The 18,606-nt window shown below is 51.1% G+C and overlaps 5 protein-coding genes across 5 annotated transcripts; 2 read left to right on the top strand and 3 right to left on the bottom strand.

The window, feature by feature from the left end:
• Positions 1–284: 284 nt before the first annotated feature.
• BROUX77_006474 (uncharacterized protein) lies at positions 285–2,472 on the top strand (the record flags this gene model as incomplete). The annotated part of the gene is made up of 5 exons (XM_073751462.1): positions 285–566; positions 689–871; positions 961–1,072; positions 1,132–1,314; positions 1,388–2,472. The coding sequence occupies 5 exons, from the start codon at positions 285–287 to the stop codon at positions 2,470–2,472; spliced, it is 1,845 nt and encodes a 614-aa protein (XP_073603543.1).
• Positions 2,473–2,815: 343 nt separating this feature from the next.
• BROUX77_006473 (uncharacterized protein) lies at positions 2,816–4,433 on the bottom strand (the record flags this gene model as incomplete). Its single annotated transcript, XM_073751461.1, has 2 exons — positions 2,816–3,899; positions 3,961–4,433. The coding sequence occupies 2 exons, from the start codon at positions 4,431–4,433 to the stop codon at positions 2,816–2,818; spliced, it is 1,557 nt and encodes a 518-aa protein (XP_073603542.1).
• Positions 4,434–4,817: 384 nt separating this feature from the next.
• BROUX77_006472 (uncharacterized protein) lies at positions 4,818–7,829 on the top strand (the record flags this gene model as incomplete). Its single annotated transcript, XM_073751460.1, has 2 exons — positions 4,818–5,327; positions 5,430–7,829. 2 exons carry the CDS (start codon positions 4,818–4,820, stop codon positions 7,827–7,829), a joined length of 2,910 nt encoding a protein of 969 aa, XP_073603541.1.
• A 2,161-nt stretch (positions 7,830–9,990) lies between these two features.
• Positions 9,991–10,938, bottom strand: BROUX77_006471 (uncharacterized protein; the record flags this gene model as incomplete). The annotated part of the gene is made up of 1 exon (XM_073751459.1): positions 9,991–10,938. The coding sequence occupies one exon, from the start codon at positions 10,936–10,938 to the stop codon at positions 9,991–9,993; it is 948 nt and encodes a 315-aa protein (XP_073603540.1).
• A 4,393-nt stretch (positions 10,939–15,331) lies between these two features.
• BROUX77_006470 (uncharacterized protein) lies at positions 15,332–16,787 on the bottom strand (the record flags this gene model as incomplete). The annotated part of the gene is made up of 2 exons (XM_073751458.1): positions 15,332–16,470; positions 16,538–16,787. The coding sequence occupies 2 exons, from the start codon at positions 16,785–16,787 to the stop codon at positions 15,332–15,334; spliced, it is 1,389 nt and encodes a 462-aa protein (XP_073603539.1).
• Positions 16,788–18,606: the final 1,819 nt, after the last annotated feature.

The raw sequence follows: 18,606 nt of genomic DNA, 5'->3' as shown, positions 1-18,606 counted from the left end.
TCTAAGTTGATCCTCTCTCCCAAGTTAGTCTGAGTCTGCCCCGGTTAGTTAGTTATGACTGGAAAAAACTTACCCCGCCATGATTCTTCTCATCCCACAAAAAAAAAAGAATTCAATTCTCTGATTTTCTTTTTTCTCCAGACCACCACCGAATTCCACGGCAATTCTTCTCTTTGTCCTCTTCACCCAGTCATTCGAGTAGCTGGGAAGATACCAGAGAGCCGTATTTTCTCGCGTGCCCCTTTTTAACGAAGCCCCAGAACCTAAGAGCCGCGCCGCCCACCATGTCCGACCCCGCTGCCGCCCCCGCTGCCGCCCCCGCTGCCGCCGCGCCCCCCACCGAGCAGCTGGCCAAGCTGCTGCTTGACGATGTCACCGGCGAGATGATTTCTAAGACCGAGCTGAAGAAGCGTCAGAAGGCTCGCCAGAAGGAGGCTGAGAAGGCCAAGAAGGCCGCTGCTGCCCCGCCCAAGCCGGCGGCCGCCAAGAAGAGCAACGCCGAGGCCGACGAGAAGGAGTTGACTCCTAACCAGTACTTTGAGATTCGCAGCCGCAACATCAGCAAGGTATGAGGAACCCCCAGACGAGGGACGGAAGCTGCTGCTGTTGTGGTCGATGATCGCGAGGAGAGGGATAGACCGTCATACAAATGGAGTGCCACGGACATACATGGCTAACCCGCCTATAGCTTCGCGAGACCAAGTCGCCCAACCCTTACCCCCACAAGTTCCACGTCGACTACGATCTCCGCAAGTTCGAGAACGAGTTCGGCTACCTCAAGTCTGGCGAGACCGCCAAGGAGAAAGTCATCCGTTTGGGTGCCCGTATCTACACCAAGCGTTCGTCTGGCTCCAAGCTGTGCTTCTACGATGTGAGTAATACCTATATATTCTTTCATACTTTCAGATTGTCTTGACCTACAAAAGTCTTTTTATCTACAATAGTACTAACTCGTCACAGGTCCGCACTGAGGGCGTCAAGGTCCAGGTTATGTGCCAGGCCCAAGAAGTCGCCGAGGGTGCCCCCAGTTTCGAGGCTCAGCACGAGCACCTGCGCCGTGGTGACATCATCGGTATGCGTTCAATCAAAGTTTCCCATTTTGAATAAAATATCCTAATCACCACATCATAGGCATTGTCGGTTACCCCGGCCGTACTGCTCCCAAGAGCAAGATCGAGAAGGGCGAGCAGGGCGAGCTGTCCATCTTCGCCACTGAGATCATTCTGCTTACTCCCTGCCTGCACGCCATTCCTGACGACCACTATGGCTTCAAGGACCACGAGGAGCGCCACCGCAAGCGTTACCTGGATCTGAGTATGTTTTAAAAAAATCCAATGCCACTTGCTACACATTGCCTGGCTATTGTCTGCTAACAAAGTTGCTGTAGTCATGAACAAGAAGACCCGCGAAACTCTCATTACCCGTTCGCGCATGGTCACCTTCATCCGCAAGTACTTTGATGACCGCGACTTCATCGAGGTTGAGACTCCCATGATGAACGCCATTGCCGGTGGTGCCACCGCCAAGCCTTTCGTCACCCACCACAACGACCTGGACATGCGTATGTACATGCGTGTCGCTCCCGAGCTGTACCTCAAGATGCTGGTTGTTGGTGGCCTGAACCGCGTCTACGAAATTGGCAGACAGTTCCGCAACGAGGGCATTGACCTGACCCACAACCCCGAGTTCACCACCATCGAGTACTACCAGGCCTACGCCGACTTCCATGACGTCATGGAGACCACCGAAGAGCTGGTTAGCAGTCTGGTGTTTGCCCTGAAGGGCAGCTACGAGACCGAGTTCACCAACCAACATGGCCAGAGCTTCAAGATCAACTGGGCTAGACCCTGGCGCCGTGTCGACATGATCCCGGCTCTGGAGGAGGCCACCGGCGAAAAGTTCCCCCCTGCCGACGAGCTGCACACTACCGAGTCACTCGACTTCCTCAAGGGTGTCCTGAAGAAGATGAAGCTGGAGTGCAGCCCGCCTCTCACCAGCGCCCGCATCATCGACAAGCTGGTCGGTGAGTACATTGAGAACACGTGCATCAACCCCACCTTCATCCAGGGCCACCCGCAGGTCATGTCGCCTCTGGCCAAGTACCACCGCAGCACTCCGGGTCTGTGTGAGCGTGCCGAGGCCTTTGTGGCCACCAAGGAGATTTGCAACTTCTACACCGAGTTGAACGATCCCTTTGACCAGCGTCTGCGCTTCGAGGAGCAGGCGCGCCAGAAGGACCAGGGCGACGACGAGGCCCAGCTGATTGACGAGAACTTCTGCACGTCCCTGGAGTACGGTCTGCCGCCTACCGGTGGTTGGGGCCTGGGTATTGACCGTCTGGTCATGTTCCTGACCAACAACTACTCCATCCGCGAGGTTCTGGCCTTCCCTTTCATGAAAGAGGAGAAGAGCCAGCCCAAGGAGAAGCTAGCTGCCGAGGAGGTTGGTGTTAAGCCTGTTGCGGCGGAGTAGAGAGAAGGCGTGTGAAAATGGTACATGTTGGGTTGAGGGAAGGGCGTTTAGACGAGAAGTATCAAGTGACTTGAATCTCGGTCTTGGTTTACATAACGGAATAAGGTTTTTGGGGAACTAAAAAAAACACAAGAATACAATGAATATTACGACAATAAGTGTGTACTGTGTACTTGTAGCACGTAGATAGAAGAGCGTGGATCTTGATGTGATAATGAGTAGAAAGCTAGGAGAGCTGATGGAAAAGAAAAGCAACGAATCTATATAATACACGGCTTTGAACAAGCCAACACATTTAGCAACAAATAATTTACACCGCGGGAGGGAATCTCAACGTCCGCTTTTATCGGCTCGCCGTCTTGGAAGCCGCAGCGATCTTCTGCTCCAGCATGCGAACTGTGCTCTTGGGGATACGTAGACGATGGCAAAGCACCAGCGCGCCAGTGAGCAGAGCCAGCGCGCCAGCCTGGTGCGTAGCCGCGAGGTGTGTCGGCACCATGTAAATCAGCGTGGAGATGCCGAGCGTAGCTTGCAGACAGACCAGATGGACAAGGCCTAGCGTGCCCTTCTTGACGTTCGCCGGCAGGGCGGTGGCGAGCGCTCCGCGGCGCGAGTAGGCGAAGACGCTCAGCACACAGACAAAGGTGGTCATGGCGAGGATGCGGTGGTCCAGCTGGACCAAGCTGGGGTTCTCGAGCAGGTTGCGCCACCACAGATCAGAGCGGTCCTCGCGGCGGCTGTAGAAGCTGTCCCACAGCTCGCTGGCCGGCGGGGTCAGGCCGAGGCCCATCATGGGGAACTCGTTGTAGATGAGGCCGGCGTCGAGGCCGGCGACGAGCGCGCCCGACATGGCGGTCAGGAAGATGAGGGCAGTCAGGGCAGTCACGATGCGGCGGTAGTGCGCGATGGCCGGCGCGGCGAGGGTGCGCGCGAGCTGCAGGCCGGCGGCGGGGTTGGCGAGCAGGCGGCGCGTGCGCAGCACCGTTACGGCCGACAGCAGCATCCACGAGTAGCAGACAAAGGCGGTGCCGAGGTGGGCGGCCAGGCGGTACTGGGAGACGCGGGGGTGCGAGCCGGGCGCAAACAAGTCGTCCTTGAGCCCCGACTTGACCATCCACCAGCCGATGAAGCCCTGGAAGCCAATCAGCGCCGAGATGCCAAGCAGGTTGGCGGCCATGCGGCGCGAGACGCGGCGGCGGGCGATGAAGTACAGTGCGGGGAGGACAAAGGTCATGCCAACGGTGCGGCCCCAGAGGCGATGCGACCATTCCATGAAGTAGATCTTCTTGAATTCGCCAAGCGTCATGTTGGGGTTCAGGAGGGCATATTCGGGCGACGCTTTGTACTTGGCAAACTCGGATTCCCAGTCCTCCTCGTTGCGAGGCGGCATGGAGCCAGTGACGGGACGCCATTCAGTAATACTCAGACTGGGAGGCAAGCTATGGTTAGTGAGGGAAACGGAGGAGGAAAGGATATAAATATTCTTACCCAGACTCAGTGAGGCGGGTAAGACCACCCCAGACGACAATACCAAAGACACTAACAGCACTTGCTAAAAGCCAGACAGCAACGGCCTTGGAGGTGGTTTTTTCCGGGAACGAGGAAGACGAAGACGAAGACGAAGACGAGGACGAGGATGAAGATGAAGACGAGGCATTCGCTGCCGCAGCGGTAGCAGCCGGAGCCGGAGACGAAGTAAAAGACGGCGCCGACTCCATTCTAATCTTGGGAGTAACAGGCGCTTCGAGCTTGCGCGAGGCATTGCTGAACATACGCATCTGCATTTGCGCAACAGCAAAGCCCATGGAGCTAGACGATTTAGTGGTCAGCTGGGCGCCGAAGCGCGCCGGCAGGCCAAGCGGGAGCGGGAGACACTGGCGGGCGGCCAGCACCGGCGTTGGGCCGGGGCAGAGTTTGAGCGCTAGCGGCAAGCGCCGGGCGCCTGGCATCAAAAATGCCATTTTAGAGATGGGCTTTCCTTTCGGCTTCTGACAAGGCAGTAAAGAGCCCGAAATAGAAAAGGGAAAAAAATGTCAGAAAATCGGGAACGAAGCGTTCAATTTGCTTGTGATCGAAATCATTTGTCAGCGCAGCTTCACAAATCATGCGATTTTCATTGGCGATGTAAAAGTGGTGCCACATTTGTGTGTCGATGTGGCTGAAAGCACTGTGGCGCACAGTCCCCCCACTTGTACAGTACTGCACCTTGCGGCCTCACCGCCTTGAAGTTTGAACGGCAGAAAAAACTAGAGGAAAAAAAAAGTTGGATGCCGGCTTCAAGGCCCATCCGAACCACACCCACCACCCGCGAAAGCACACCACACAACACCATATATACACACAACATGGCGGGACGTCAATCCCACGGCCGTCAATCACATGGCCGGTCTCTCGCGACCGGTCCCAAGAAGGCTGCTGCGCCCAACAGACGATCCAAGGCCCGTGCCCAAGCAACCGCTCTCGACGCCTACAACATTGCCGCCAAGCAGTTCCCGCAAAAGGAGAAGCAGACGCCGCGATCGCGCTTTATGAACCCCGAGGATGACGAAGACGAAGAAGAAGAGGTTGGGGCTAACCGGAGGAGCCGAAACCGCGATGATGAGGACGACGAGGACGACGAGGACGACGACGAGGATGCGGGTGACCGCCGCCCAGCGCAGAGACGCGGCCGCAGAGATGAGGACGGCTCAGATGTTGAGTACGGCAGTGACGAGTCTGGCAATGAGTGGCGCATCAACGGGCGCATCAATGCCGACGAGGACTCGGAGCTGGATAGTGACGAGGCCTTTTGTGAGAGCGACGAGGAGATGTTCTCTGGCTACACATTTGGCGGCACCAAGTCAAAGCCGAGACAGGTATGTCTGGATATCCATTTTGGTTTGCGTTGAAAGAAAAAAAAGAGTCGAGGTTGAAGTTTGAGTGAGCTAGATTGACTAACAGTTATCACTTTTTTGCAGAAGAACTCCGACAGCGAAGAAGAATACGAGTCCGATGCTAGCTCTTTGGGGTCTGATGCTGTCGATCTTGCTACAGCCCTTGATATGGCTGAGGCAGAGTCTTCAGAGGAGGAGGCTCATGACGGCGATTCCGAGTCTGGCTCTGGTGACGACCAATCCGGCTCTAGCTCGGAAGAAAGTTCCGATGAGGACTCAGATGAGGAGTCCGACGATGACGTTGATGGCCCCTCAAGACAGAAGGTTTCCCTTAAAGAGCTTGCCAGTGAATTTGCTGGGTTCGGCGACGATGATGAAGACGACGCTGTGGCAACTGGCAAGCAGAAGATTAGTCTCGGCGATCTGGGCTTAATAAAAACGCGTGATGCCAATATCCGCAAGTCTGTCAAGCTCCTGACCAAGGAGGAAACCGACGCCCGCAGCTCCAGTGCAAAGCTCGCTGTGCCGCTGGCGCCGCTGCAGCAGGCTCAGGTCACGCGCAAAGTGGCGTTTGAAAAGACAGCTGATACCATGGACCGCTGGACCGAAACCATCAAGGCCAACCGCCGTGCCGACCACCTGCAGTTCCCTCTACTTCAAGACACCGCCAATGCCAGTCTCTCAACCAAGGAGTTCCGCCCTATCACAGTCGACAATGCCGCCAACGAACTCGAAAAGACCATGCTCGACCTCCTGGCCCAAAGCGGCATGTCGCTTGAGCGACCCAAGAAGAAGCCTGTCGACGACCAGGGCAACGAGCTGACGGCTGAGCAAATCAAGGAGCTCGTCAACAAGCGCCGCAAGGAGCGTGAGATGCGTTCGCGCGAAGAAAAGCGCGCCAAGCGCATCAAGAAAATCAAGAGCAAGGCCTACCACCGCATTCACCGCAAGCAAGCGCAGAAGGACGAGATGGCCATGCGCGCCGAGATGGAAGCCAACGGCGAGCTCGACTCGGAGGCCGAGCGCGAAGACGCAGCGCGCAAGCGAGCTCTCGAACGTGTCGGCGCGCGCCACCGCGACAGCAAATGGGCCAAGGCCAACTCACGCACCAAGCGAGCCGTCTGGGACACGGACTACCGCGAGGGCATCGAAGACATGGCGCGCCGGGAGATTGAGCTCAAGCGCCGCATAGACGGCAAGGACAGCAGTAGCGACGAATATGACAGCGACGACAGCGACGGCTCTGCGGCGCAGTCGGGCGATGACGAGGTCGATGAGAAGACGCGCCTACGCCGGCAGCTGGCGAAGCTCAAGGCTGAGCGTGACGACGACGGCTCGTTGAGCCAGCTCAACAAGATGGACTTTATGCAGCGCGTGGAAAGCCAGCGTGCGCATGAGAACGACTCGATGATCCGCGAGATTGAGCGTATGTTGGCCTCGGGCGATGAGGAGGAGTCGGACCCCGAAAACATGATTGACGGCCAGGTCGGTCGCCGGGCTTTTGGAGGCGTGCGCGCCTCAGAGACCCAGGCAGCTGACGCTGACGCCATGGATGTGGATGCCGACAGCGACGCTGCCGACGAGCGGCCAAGAAAGATGGCAAAGACTACAGCGTCGTCGGCGCCTGTGGCCGTCAGCGCACTTGTTCGCAAAAACGACCAGCGCAAGGCTGCTGGGCGTGCAATTACCGAGGCCGAAGACGACGAGGTGCAATTTGTGCTCGACAACAAGGGCGCTGATCTGAACACAGGCGAAGCCTGGGCCACAGCGCCGCGCGCGAAAAAGCCGAGCCGCAAGAGCAAGGTTGCTGCCTCGTCGCGCATTGTCGAGCTGGATATCTCGGGCGCCACGGCTACGGTGCTGGGAAGCGGGTCTCAGGATGTAGCTCTAGCGCCGGCGACGCCCAACAAGCGCGCCAAGAAGGAGACCAAGGCTGTTACCGACACCGGCGCCGACACGTCGTCGTCGGATGGATCGGATTCCGAGTCTGACAATGACGCGATCCACCACCCGCTTGCCCTGCGCAGCGAGCGCGACCTGATTGCGCGGGCGTTTGCGGGCGGCGACGTCGTCGAAGCGGAATTCGAAGCGGAGAAGGAGGCGGTGGTTGCCGAGGAGGACGACAAGGTGATTGACAACACACTGCCGGGCTGGGGCGCGTGGGTGGGCGACGGCGTGTCGGCGCGCGAAGCCAACAAGCACAAGGGCAAGTTCACGACGACCGTTGCCGGCGTCAAGCGCAAGGACCGGCGCGACACCAAGCTGGCGCGCGTCATCGTCAACGAGAAGCGCGTCAAGAAAAACGACCGCTACTTGGCGTCGCAGCTGCCGCACATGTTTGAGACGACCGACCAGTATGAGCGCTCGCTGCGTATGCCCGTCGGTCCCGAGTGGATGACCAAGGAGACGTTCCAGGCGTCGACGAAGCCCAAGGTGTTGTTGAAGCAGGGCATCATCAAACCCATGTCACGGCCTATGAAATAGAATGGGCGCAGGTGGAAAAGGCTGGTTTTGATTTTTTTTGTTCTGTTTTGTTTTTTTGAGGGAAAAAGGTTCTATACACTATGCCAGTGATTAATGGATACAAGTACAATGCATTGACTGACATGTGAAGTTCAGAGATGTTCAAGATCGGGCATCGCTTTTGACCCTAACCCCGCACGTTTGGATGCTTTTGTGCAACGCTGGCTTCACGACCTGTGCTACCATGCTGCTCTAGTGGGATATAACTTGGATAGCTAGATTTCACTCTTTGCAGATGTACGCTGTTCGCAAGGAATAGCTGAAGGCAGCTCATATCAAATAGATGATTCGCAGCGACTATGAGCCAAAGCCCAAGTCCACCAAGTATATCAAGCACTATTTGCATGGCTCAATATATCATCTCCGGGCTCTCGCTTGTTGTATCAAACGATGAATATGAGTCAAAAGAAGATCTAAAAAATTCACTCGTATCCACCGTATAACTTAATCTCGGGTGCACTCTCAGCGAATCATACTAAATATCATAACGCTGTGTCTTACCCACGATAACTATACATTTCGCCAACTGTCTAAAAAGCAAGGCTCGGTTCAATGAAGCCATCTCGTAGTTTGCTTTTACGTCTGAAATGTCCTTGGACAACATGTCGCCTCTATCCAACGCATCTGACGAGCGTGTGAATCCAACACAAGGTCTTGATATTATAGCACGCACTTTAAGTCGTAGAGACTCTAATTTCACAGTGAGCTTCTTATTTGAACTTTCCTCACTAGCACAAGCGAGGTCCAGAAACATTCTGTGCCAGTCATGTTGGCCTTAGTTGGTTTGAGTTATGCTTTAAACTTCAGTGTCCTGGGAGTTGGAAATTTCCGTCTTCAAGCCGAATTTTGAGAGTCGCAATGTCGTTAGCTGTGGCAGAAATGCGGTAAGAACACTCGATAAAGCATCTCTTTTCAAGCACAATTCACCCAAGCCCAAAATCGCGAAGGAAACTCAGATCCAAGGGAAACCATGATCGGTCTATGTTTAACCCGATCTTGGGAGTCGTAGGGATTATCGAAACATCAGATATTGCAGGGACCGGCTTGCCTTAGCTAAGAAGCTCACGGTCAAGCTTGGCATCGGCTGCCAGAGCACATATCGCCGCCTCGGGACTTTGCTTCCGCAGTCTAGGTACAAGATTCAGAGTCAACCGCTCTAAGCTCGGTACTTCAGACAAGAGATAGTTTAAGCAGGACGGCTGTCCCTATTGAAGATATGGATTCCTAGCCAAAAGCTCCAACTCCTTGCAGAAACGGAATGCGAGACGCATGAGTTCACTTAATTGCTTGGGTAAGATGAAAGTATCAGAATCAAAGCTACTTGTTTTTCTGCCCTGAGGGAAAGTCAGAGAAATCAACGTGGCCGAAACGCAAACAGGTGATTTTGCATCCAGCCCTGGCAGCAGCGATAATCGAGCCATGGAAGTATGTAGTTACTCCAATCGGTTCGATGAAAGACGTGATCTCACAGAGATTTGGCAAGCGGCGCATGGGATACACCAACATAGACATGTGTGAAAAGACATCAGCAGATTTCCCCAAGTTGTACAAGAGAAAGCCTTAGGGGTAGTTTTGTTTGCTTGTCAAAGTCTAAGATTAGGGTTCATTTCTACTTGTCTTGATTGGTAAATTCCACCTGAGATGGGCCGGCTAATGAGACCCTAGACCTTATTTTGTGAGTTTTTGGGATGATGATTGATATCTGTGACAGTCTTACAGAATTTTCAACTAAATTTCAGCAACAGACCAAGTTTTGTGAGGAAGAGAGGATCCGGTCGTATAGATTCATGCTTCATTGAAATGTGTCTAAGTTGGCAAAATCACCCTTGATCATTGGGAAGTGTGAGGAGATGCTTCAAAGAGTCATATAGCTAACTACATATCACGTTCATACTTGCTTGGATTAACTAATGGTTATTGAAATTAACTAGATGTGACTAAGAAACAAATTGATATTGCCGAACTTCAGGCTGCGTAACGAAAACTCCATGAAAAATGCACCCGTCAAAAAAAGACTTCATTTCTGTGCTTAGAAACATGACTTTGATCTTCGATTTTTGCCCGACATTAAAAAGTCACGTCTTCGTGATTTAGAACAGGGGGCCATTCAAATACACATTGCTCAAGTATCCCCGGAAAGCTCGTGATACTCAACTGGTTCTTCTTCTCTGAGACGGGAATACAAGCCAAACTCTGTGGTTGCCATAGATTTGGCAAGCGACTCAAAGCCGTAGACTCGATCCAACATAGTTGTCTCGTATTCCATGTATTGATGCGTCAACCTCTTAGGTGTTGTCTGATGGTTGGCCTGCCGAGTTGGCGGAGCTGGAAGCAGATAGATAATGACTTGTGGTACGTTTTGGCGTACCCTTGTCAGCTGTCTCAAGGAAAACCAGAGCTTTTTGTGCGCGGTGTCCTTGCTGATCTCAGCTAGGCGCACAAAGATACCGTGCCACTCAGGAGATTCGTCAGAGTGAACATAATACGGATGTGCCGCTGCTTGAATCTTGAGGATGGGCCCATCAACAATTCTGATATCTTGCAGACTTAGTTTGGTCAGCTGAGGCAGAAATGTTTCGAGAACACTTTGCAAGACACTAGTGCACAGAGACATCCCAGTCAGCTTTAGCTCCCTCAGGCAGGCGAGGTCGATTGGGAATGGCAGTAGCTCCAGATGATTTTCGATGTGCCAAGCACCTTCGTCCGTCCACACATCAGGCATGGCCGGAAGGACTTGGTTTCGGGCGCGCATCTCACGCCCATATCTGACATCGGATGCCATGGAAGCTATGATACTGTTTGATTCCTTGAAGAGCATCGAATGTCGGAGCTCGAGGCTCAGTTTCTCCAAACTAGGTGTTTCGGAGAGTAGGTAGTTGACAGGCGAAGGTTTGTGCGCGGAAATATCTCTGATATCACGAAGCGAGAGTCTCAGTTCTCGAAGGTCATGAAGAACGGGCCTCATAGGCTCACGAATGTCATTGGGAAGACACATCGAATCGGGGCCCCAGCACTTGACACTGCGGTGTTCCGCTTCGAGGTTAATTGTGACAAGTTTGCGCCCAGCCATGGCAGCAGCGGCAATGGGGGCCTGTAGAAACAACTGTACCATTGAGTACGACCCATTGCATGGAAGGTCGGACGAAATTTTAGATATGTTTGGCAAGTTCTTCATAATTTCTTGCAAAAGGGCAGGATACACCTGACTTCCTTGCGCTATCCTTTCCAGTCCTTGTATCCGTCTCAACTGAGGGTACAGCTGGAGATGATTGATGTGTTCGCCGATAGGTCGCTTGGATATTTCCAGCAGCTCGACCAAGTCTCCAAATGAAAAAAGAGTCCTGTATGTCGAAAAGTATTTCTTGTAGAAAAAATGCATTACCCGGGAGTTGATGGCCCTATTGACTAGGCGCAGATTGTGCCAAGTTTGTCTTTCCTCCAGATCCAAAATCAAGTAAAGAATCTCAGGTGGAAGAACTGATGAAATGTATTTCGTAAAGATATTATCGCCATCTTCGGGGTCGACATGTGATTCATTCATGTTAGGTGAGGGTGGGAGTGAGATGTTGCGAATTGGTGAAGAGAAGGACAATAAGAAGTGGAAAGGCTGTAAGGGGAAGTTTGCGGAAGAAGACTTTTTCACAGAACTACTTCTCCATAGTCGTGTATTTATAAGTGTCTGCCAAGTGCTTGACAAAAGCGCCATCACGCTTCTGGACAGACAGTCGTCTAGCCACAGTTGTAAACCCACTGAAGTCTAGAAAGGTTCATAGTGTTCCCATCTCTCTGATTGGCTGACAAGGTCGACAGCACTTCACTCTTGGAATAGCTGCCTGGCTTCGTGCAATATTGTGTGCTGTGCTAACTCTGTTTTGGACATGGATCTTTTGATGTGCATACGGAATTGGCTCTGCCCAACATCACGATCAAAACTTTACTGTGGCATTTTCATGTCGCGATCATGTTAGTGAAATAGTGTAACGCAGGACCCACTTAGTCGAGCCCCATGTGTAACAGTCTAAACAGAAGTAACCGCGTCTAGACTGCTAGCTTGCACATTTCGCCTCTAAATAAGCGCGATACACGCGCTAGATGCAATTATGAGAATCGCCTAGTTCAACAGTGGTTGGTTTGGCGGGTCTTCATTTCTTCATGATATACTAGGGGATTTCCAAGTATAGCGGTGAACCCTTCGCATTTTAAGGAACTTTGAATTTTTAGAAAACCCTTGGGGTTTTGTGTTAAATAGACATCATGTTTTTCGACGTGGGCTCCCCACTCAAGAAATTAGACTGTTCTGGATGCTAACTAGTTAGATGTATCTAGCTCCAAAGAAATTGTATAGTAATTCCTCTTCGGTGAAGTCGGTCTGTTTCTCAAGTATTGAAGCCAAACCAACTTCCCCTTTGACTGTCCCATATTTTGCAGCGCTCAATATGTCGCAGGCCAAAAATGAAATCTTGGGAGGTCGAGCATGGATACAATTGTACTTCGAACACACATTCTACCATCATGCCCAAAGTATCCAACAATTCCAGCATCTCCCATGAGCTGGTGTGTGCCATCAATACGTCAGGAAAAGCAGCTATATTCACGTTTCCAGCTATCTTCTGGGGGCTTATCTCGTGCTGTAAAAAAAACTCTCTCTACAAATACAAAACTTCCAATCGTTTTATTTGTTCCCACTTTGTGATTCTTTCGCTTAATTCATGACCCTCTCTTGATTTAGGCTTAAATGCAAAAGACAATCTATCATTGCAAACCCTACTTACAGTCTTGATGTCACACATTTTTAGTCTGCCGCTTCATGACTTACCTACGCCTCATGGGAAACTTCAGCGCTTAAGCCACAGAGCACACAGCGTCAATGCGTCTTACAGGCCTAGACCAACCTTACATTTCTTCTCTCGGACACTATCTAACAAGTAGTTCATCTCATGATTTTCTCACTTATCCAGGAGTAATTTGGGTTGAACTTATACTGTTCTTTGTAGCTTCTCGGAAATTGAAGCTCAGTTCTATGCAGTCTTATAAGATGAAACTGCGTTTCTGGACTCTCCTAGAACCTATGACTCCCCGTTAGAGTGTCCGACAAACGCGTAAAATCAAAAATTACTGGAAAGACTTGGCTGATATAGACATCACAATCACATATTGCAAATCTATACTCGGCCTTTTGCTCAACGCAATGTTCCCCTACCACATTAGACCCATAATCAGCTCATGATACTCACAGGTTTGGACATGAGACATCGAAACGTTCTCCTCCCCAGAGGTCTCGGCGAAATGCAAGTCACCAACGATGGCACAGTGAAATATTCGCAAGGTATAAAGCTATGGTATAAACATAGTGATCTAGAGACTCTACCTTGCTCAAGCAACTAACTATTTGTGCAATGAGTCTGGTCCAAGAAGCAAATGGACTTCGGTGCATCCAGTAACTTACTGTGAATCTTGGAGCTCTCATTCTTTCTTGAGCTGCCATTTAAGGACACACATGAGTATCGGTTAGTGTAACGCCAGACCTACATAGTTGTACACTGCGTGATATCAGTGGCAACAGACATTCCGTGGATATCATAAAGATGGCATTTCTATTCTGCGAAAAACGACAATTGCGAATGGACAACCATCCGTCTTGTGACAATGGCTTCCTTTGGTTTCATAGCTTTTCTCTTCCCGTTACCCTTAACTATCGGTGATGATATGAAATATGACATCTAAGACCTAGATTAGTTAGGGCTAGGTCTTTAGCCAAACCATCACCATGGAGTAACCCACAAGGGCGGTGATTTTCTTTCTCGCATGATTCATGATACATGGTTTTCGCGTTATACTAGCCCTAGAAGATCATCATGGATTAAGGTAGCTGTGAAACATTAACAACCAATATGTGTCAATCAAACAATGGCCTTGTTTCTCTTATCATCACATCATACAGTTTTCCTTGTTGACCGAATCAGACAATGAGATATGTCGATACATGTCTGATTTTTGCCAACAACTACCCAAAGTTCCACACACATATAGCTAGTCCGTTAACTCAACTTCTTTATTTCTAAACAGCCGCCATAACAGTTTCAATACTCACTCCCTACAGCCTAGGTAACTCTTAAGCGTTGCTCTGAACCGTCCTGGTGAACAAGGTGAGGTTTGAACAAGACAATGCCAAGAAAGTGTCACGAAATAGCGGAAGCTTAATTTCGACCCTGGTACAATAGACTGTCACTGAACACCAACTAACTTCCCAACCATCCGAAACGTGCTTTACGGTGGCTAAAGCTTGTTTTTTTTTTTCGATATTTCTCGGCCATTCGCAGGTATCATATTCTGATTGGTTGATCGATCAAATAGAATGTCTAATTTTCGATCTTCATTTTTTTGTGTATAATCTGCAGTTCCCTATGCATGTAACTATGTAGCCTTCTCTCCAACGTCATTGTACACATCGAAATCTAGTCCTACAGAATAGCCTCCGCCCAGTTTCCTGGGCGGACTTCAGGCCGGGTGTTAGACTACTTGGTGTTTCTTTAGCGGCTCTAGCCCTCAAAAACTCCAAAACGATTATATGTATAAATTTCACTTAAATCTGAGCCTAGTGCAGTTTATCTTTGCCCCGCAAGCCAAAGCTGTGGTGCTGTTCGGATTCGGATTTGGATTAGTGTTGATGACGTTAGCGTACATTCGATCGACTTTTGCCACACGATTTATTTTCTCCAGGATATCCTCAGTGTATCCAGTTCGTCACACATACAAGCCGAGCCCGCAGCCCAAGGTCACTTTTTTGCCGCCAGTGTGGCAAATTGCTTGTATACTTCCATGTATCCATTGGGATGAAGCTGAAGATCTGCTTGCAAGTGCCGGCCAATAGCTTTCTCTCGGGGTTGAATCTAGACTTGTGGGGGTATTTAGTTTGCAGATAATCGTTACAATGGCAAGCTGTCAACCGACTCAACTGTTGTTCAATCAAGACGTAACTAGTAATATACACAGATATATCCTCCATAGTTCTGATGTTGACATGAGAATTGATTGCTGGAAATAAAACTCTGTAATACCCTTTATAAATAAGAGAACATCTGAATCTGAGAAAACAAGAAAAGGTACTAAAAACTCCCTAGACCGAAATGGAGCGAGGCTAATCAAGATAGGAATACACGCAAGGAAATAAGATAGACATGGCTGATTTAAACATCAACGTCTGGAACAGTGGTTGACAAACAAGACAAACAAAAAAAAAAAGAAATAGTAGTAATGACAAAAAAATATCGTAGATAGATAAAAGACGAAGAAAAAAACGTATTCGTGTGAAATAAGAGTATCGCAAGTGACGAAATGAACCCTCTGAGAGCCTGAGCTCGGCTAGCCTTTATCCTTTGCTGTTGATACAAGATCTAGATTGGTGAGATTGCTGTAGCTGATATTGCTTCATTTCTGTTCGCTTTTTGGGTGCGTCTGCTTCTTTACAGCGACGCGGGGCTGGCGTAGAAAGCTACAGCAATGATGAAATACAATCCAAGTAGCATTGCGCCCTCGAGGTAGTTGGAGCGGCCATCTTGGACCGTGTACGTAACCACAAGTACAGAGAAGGCGAAGGCGACGGTCTGGAACATCTCGAAGTGGAGAGTCATGGGCTGACCCATGATCCAGCCGACAATAACCAGGAAGGGGGTGACAAGCAGAGCAATCTGGATGCTGGAACCAATGGCCACACCCATAGCGAGATCCATTTTATCGCGGATAGCGACGACTACGGCAGTCACGTGCTCGGCGGCGTTACCAACGATAGGGATCAGAATCAGACCGATGAAGCTCTTGCTGATGTGGGCTTCCTCAACCAGGTCGTCGATGCTGCCGACAAGGTAATCGGCGCAGATGGAGACGAGAATGGTGGTGAAAACGAGAACACCAATAGCAGCCCAAGGCGACAGAATCGGCTCCTCCTCATCCTCAGAATCGACGGCGGTAGCGCTCTCAACGTCAGAAGCGGCGGGAGACTCGGGTGCGCCGGTGAACAGGTTCTTGTGGGTGCGCAGCTGGAAGACCAGGTACATGACGTACAGGACAAGCAGGATAATGGCAGTGTAACGGGAGAGGACTAGGATGGTGTGCGACTGCTCGCCGCCATCGCTGGTGCCCTGTAGGACAGACGACAGAGCAGCGGGAATAACGAGCGAAGCGGCAGCCAGGGTCATCAGCGAGCAGGTAGTCTGGGCAGTTGCAGAAGCGAAGGTCTGCTCGCGGCCTTGGCCGGAGCTGTCGGTCATGTTGACGAGACCACCAAAGAAGAAGCACATGCCCATGACCAGGAGAAGGTTGGACAGAATGGAGCCAAGCATAGAAGCCTGGACAACCTCAATCTGGCCATCGCGAAGGGCGACAATACTGACAATGAGCTCGACGGCGTTTCCGAAAGTAGCGTTTAAAAGTCCACCAAGGGTTTCACCCAGCTTCATGGAGATTTCTTCGGTTGCAAATGATAAGACGGCGGCGAGGGGAATAATGGCGAAAAAGTTGATGGTGAAGACGGTAGTAGAGCTCCAGTTGTTCTCACCGGCATAAATGCCGAGGGGGACAGCGATGAGTAGAAAGTTCACATAGCCTAGGCGCGTGACGTGTGGAGTTAGCGCATGTAAACGGTTGAGTGGGACAAACGAAGAAAGACTCACTGCTGAGAAGAGTGACCTTGAACACATGCCAGACAGTTGCAATGGTCTTGACAGCGACGTTATGACTTTCTGTACCGGGAGTCTGGTGGCTGTTGAAGAGGATCTTGGTCACAAGACTGCCGTCTTCAACGTGAGAGACTGAGTGGGAGTGGGTCGACGCAAGCGTTGAAGAGGTGGGATTACGGCTGTGAGAGCCGCTGCCGAGAAGAGGAGCGCGCTCGCTCTCGGTGCCGCTGATTTTGGTAGGCATTGAGTGAGAGCGTCTGAATTTGTGGGTGAAGTTGATGTTTGCTGAGCAGCGGGAGGCGGAAGAACCGGTTAGCAAAGGGCGAATGAAGGCACGATAACGCGCCGTGACAATGCAGCTAGGGAGCCTGATAATGGGTATGGGGAGGTAAATAAAGCGTAAAAGGGCACACAAAAAAAAAAGAAATACTAAGGAACGACTAAGAAAAGAGAATGGGGACACAAGAAACAAAGAGAACAAAAATTGGGGTGAATACAAAGAAGTACAGAGAAATGGTGGATGACAAAAGGTTAAAAGAAGAGGGAACCAGTTGTAATAATAGTCGCAGTGAAAGAATGCGGCTTAGCAACTGATAGCCAGGGAAGCAAGGATTTCGGCGCTGGCCTGGGCGTGAATTTGGTGCCAGGTGATCTTGGTGGCAGGAGCCAGGAAGACAGGGAAATGGACAGTCGCAGAAGTGTGTGTGAGAGCGAGTCTGAGGGTAAAGTATCGGCGCAGTCGTCTGGTGGTAGAAGCGCGGATGGATTTGTTTGATTGATGGATGAAAGTCGGGGTAAAGGAGTGCCCAAGGCCGCTGTATGCAACAAGTAACCAGGGAAAAACACAACAGGCCAAAATGTACAGCAGATGGATATGTACCTGTACTTGTACCTCTGAAAAAGGACGCTGGCGGCTGATGGATTTCGACTAGTAAAAAGCACTAAGCCAGATCGACACAAGGGATGAAGACTGGAGAAGTTATTCGGCAAGGTGATGTGATCTGTCTTGTTGGGTTGGATTGGGCTGAGTGGTGTTGGAGAAAGTGTAGTAGGCCGGGGCTTGCACATCATGCTTCCACTTCTGTATTTGTAGGAGATTTTCCTGCATCTCTGGAACAAAGAAAGATGGCGGAGCAGAGCTTGCGGGCGTGGGGGGGGGGGGGGGGGGGGAGGGCTGGCCCACAGCGATGAGCCCGGATCTAGACCAGCAGAAAGAGGCAGACGGACAACATCACGAGCGTGAGCGAGCCAGATTCACTAGCACAGCTCGAGGCACAAGGCCCGATCAAGAATGAACGCAGCGCACAAACCAGCTAGTTGTGTGGCTTAGGGCTTGGGACGCGGGCTTTTTCTGGGGCTTCTGGCGTCTGTGGGCGGCCGCAGAAAGCAAGTGCCTCTTGGGATGGGTGGTGGTGATAGCTGGCTTGGCGGTGAGGATGAAGGAAGGGGCGGCTCAGCTACGGAGATAGTTTCTGGATGTGTATGGAGAGCGGGAATATTATGAGGTATTGCCCGGCCCACGGTTGAGTGGGCAGCGCGGCTTGCCAATGCAGCATGACTGGTGCTGTAGGTTGTACTGGGACTTGACTGGGACTACTACGTCTCGTGATTTGGGAGAAAAGGGTTTGGAGGCGGCAAAGGACACGCGAGCATCAAAACAGCGGGCAAGCTCAGGCAATTGCGAGACGAGATGAGATGAAAATGCAATAGCAGACAGAGATGTTCACTTACGGATAACCATGATGATGGGCCAAATGGGAGCGAGCCAAGCAGTGCTGAGCTCTGATCTGCTGGGAATCCGAGTTGCGCGAGAAAAAAATATGTATGGGCGAAGGCGAGTGCGAGTGCGAGAGATGAGGAATTGAGGACAAAAGTAAGAATGGAGCCAGTGCACACTTTAGGATGATGGTATATACTTGTATTAACTAACTATCAACAGAGAACAATCAGGCATTGGGTTGGGTTGGGCTGGGTGGAGAGGCAACCCTTGTCGAGCTGGAAGCCAGAAAACTAAGCTCTCCCTCCCTAGTCACCAAGGTACGCTTCTAGGTGCAGGTACATGC

The sequence above is a fragment of the Berkeleyomyces rouxiae genome (assembly GCF_048999995.1).
Source record: "Berkeleyomyces rouxiae strain 22BRR77 chromosome Unknown BrBRR77_ptg000008l, whole genome shotgun sequence".
NCBI lineage: Eukaryota > Fungi > Ascomycota > Sordariomycetes > Microascales > Ceratocystidaceae > Berkeleyomyces > Berkeleyomyces rouxiae.
This window is presented reverse-complemented; position numbering and strand designations above follow the sequence as displayed.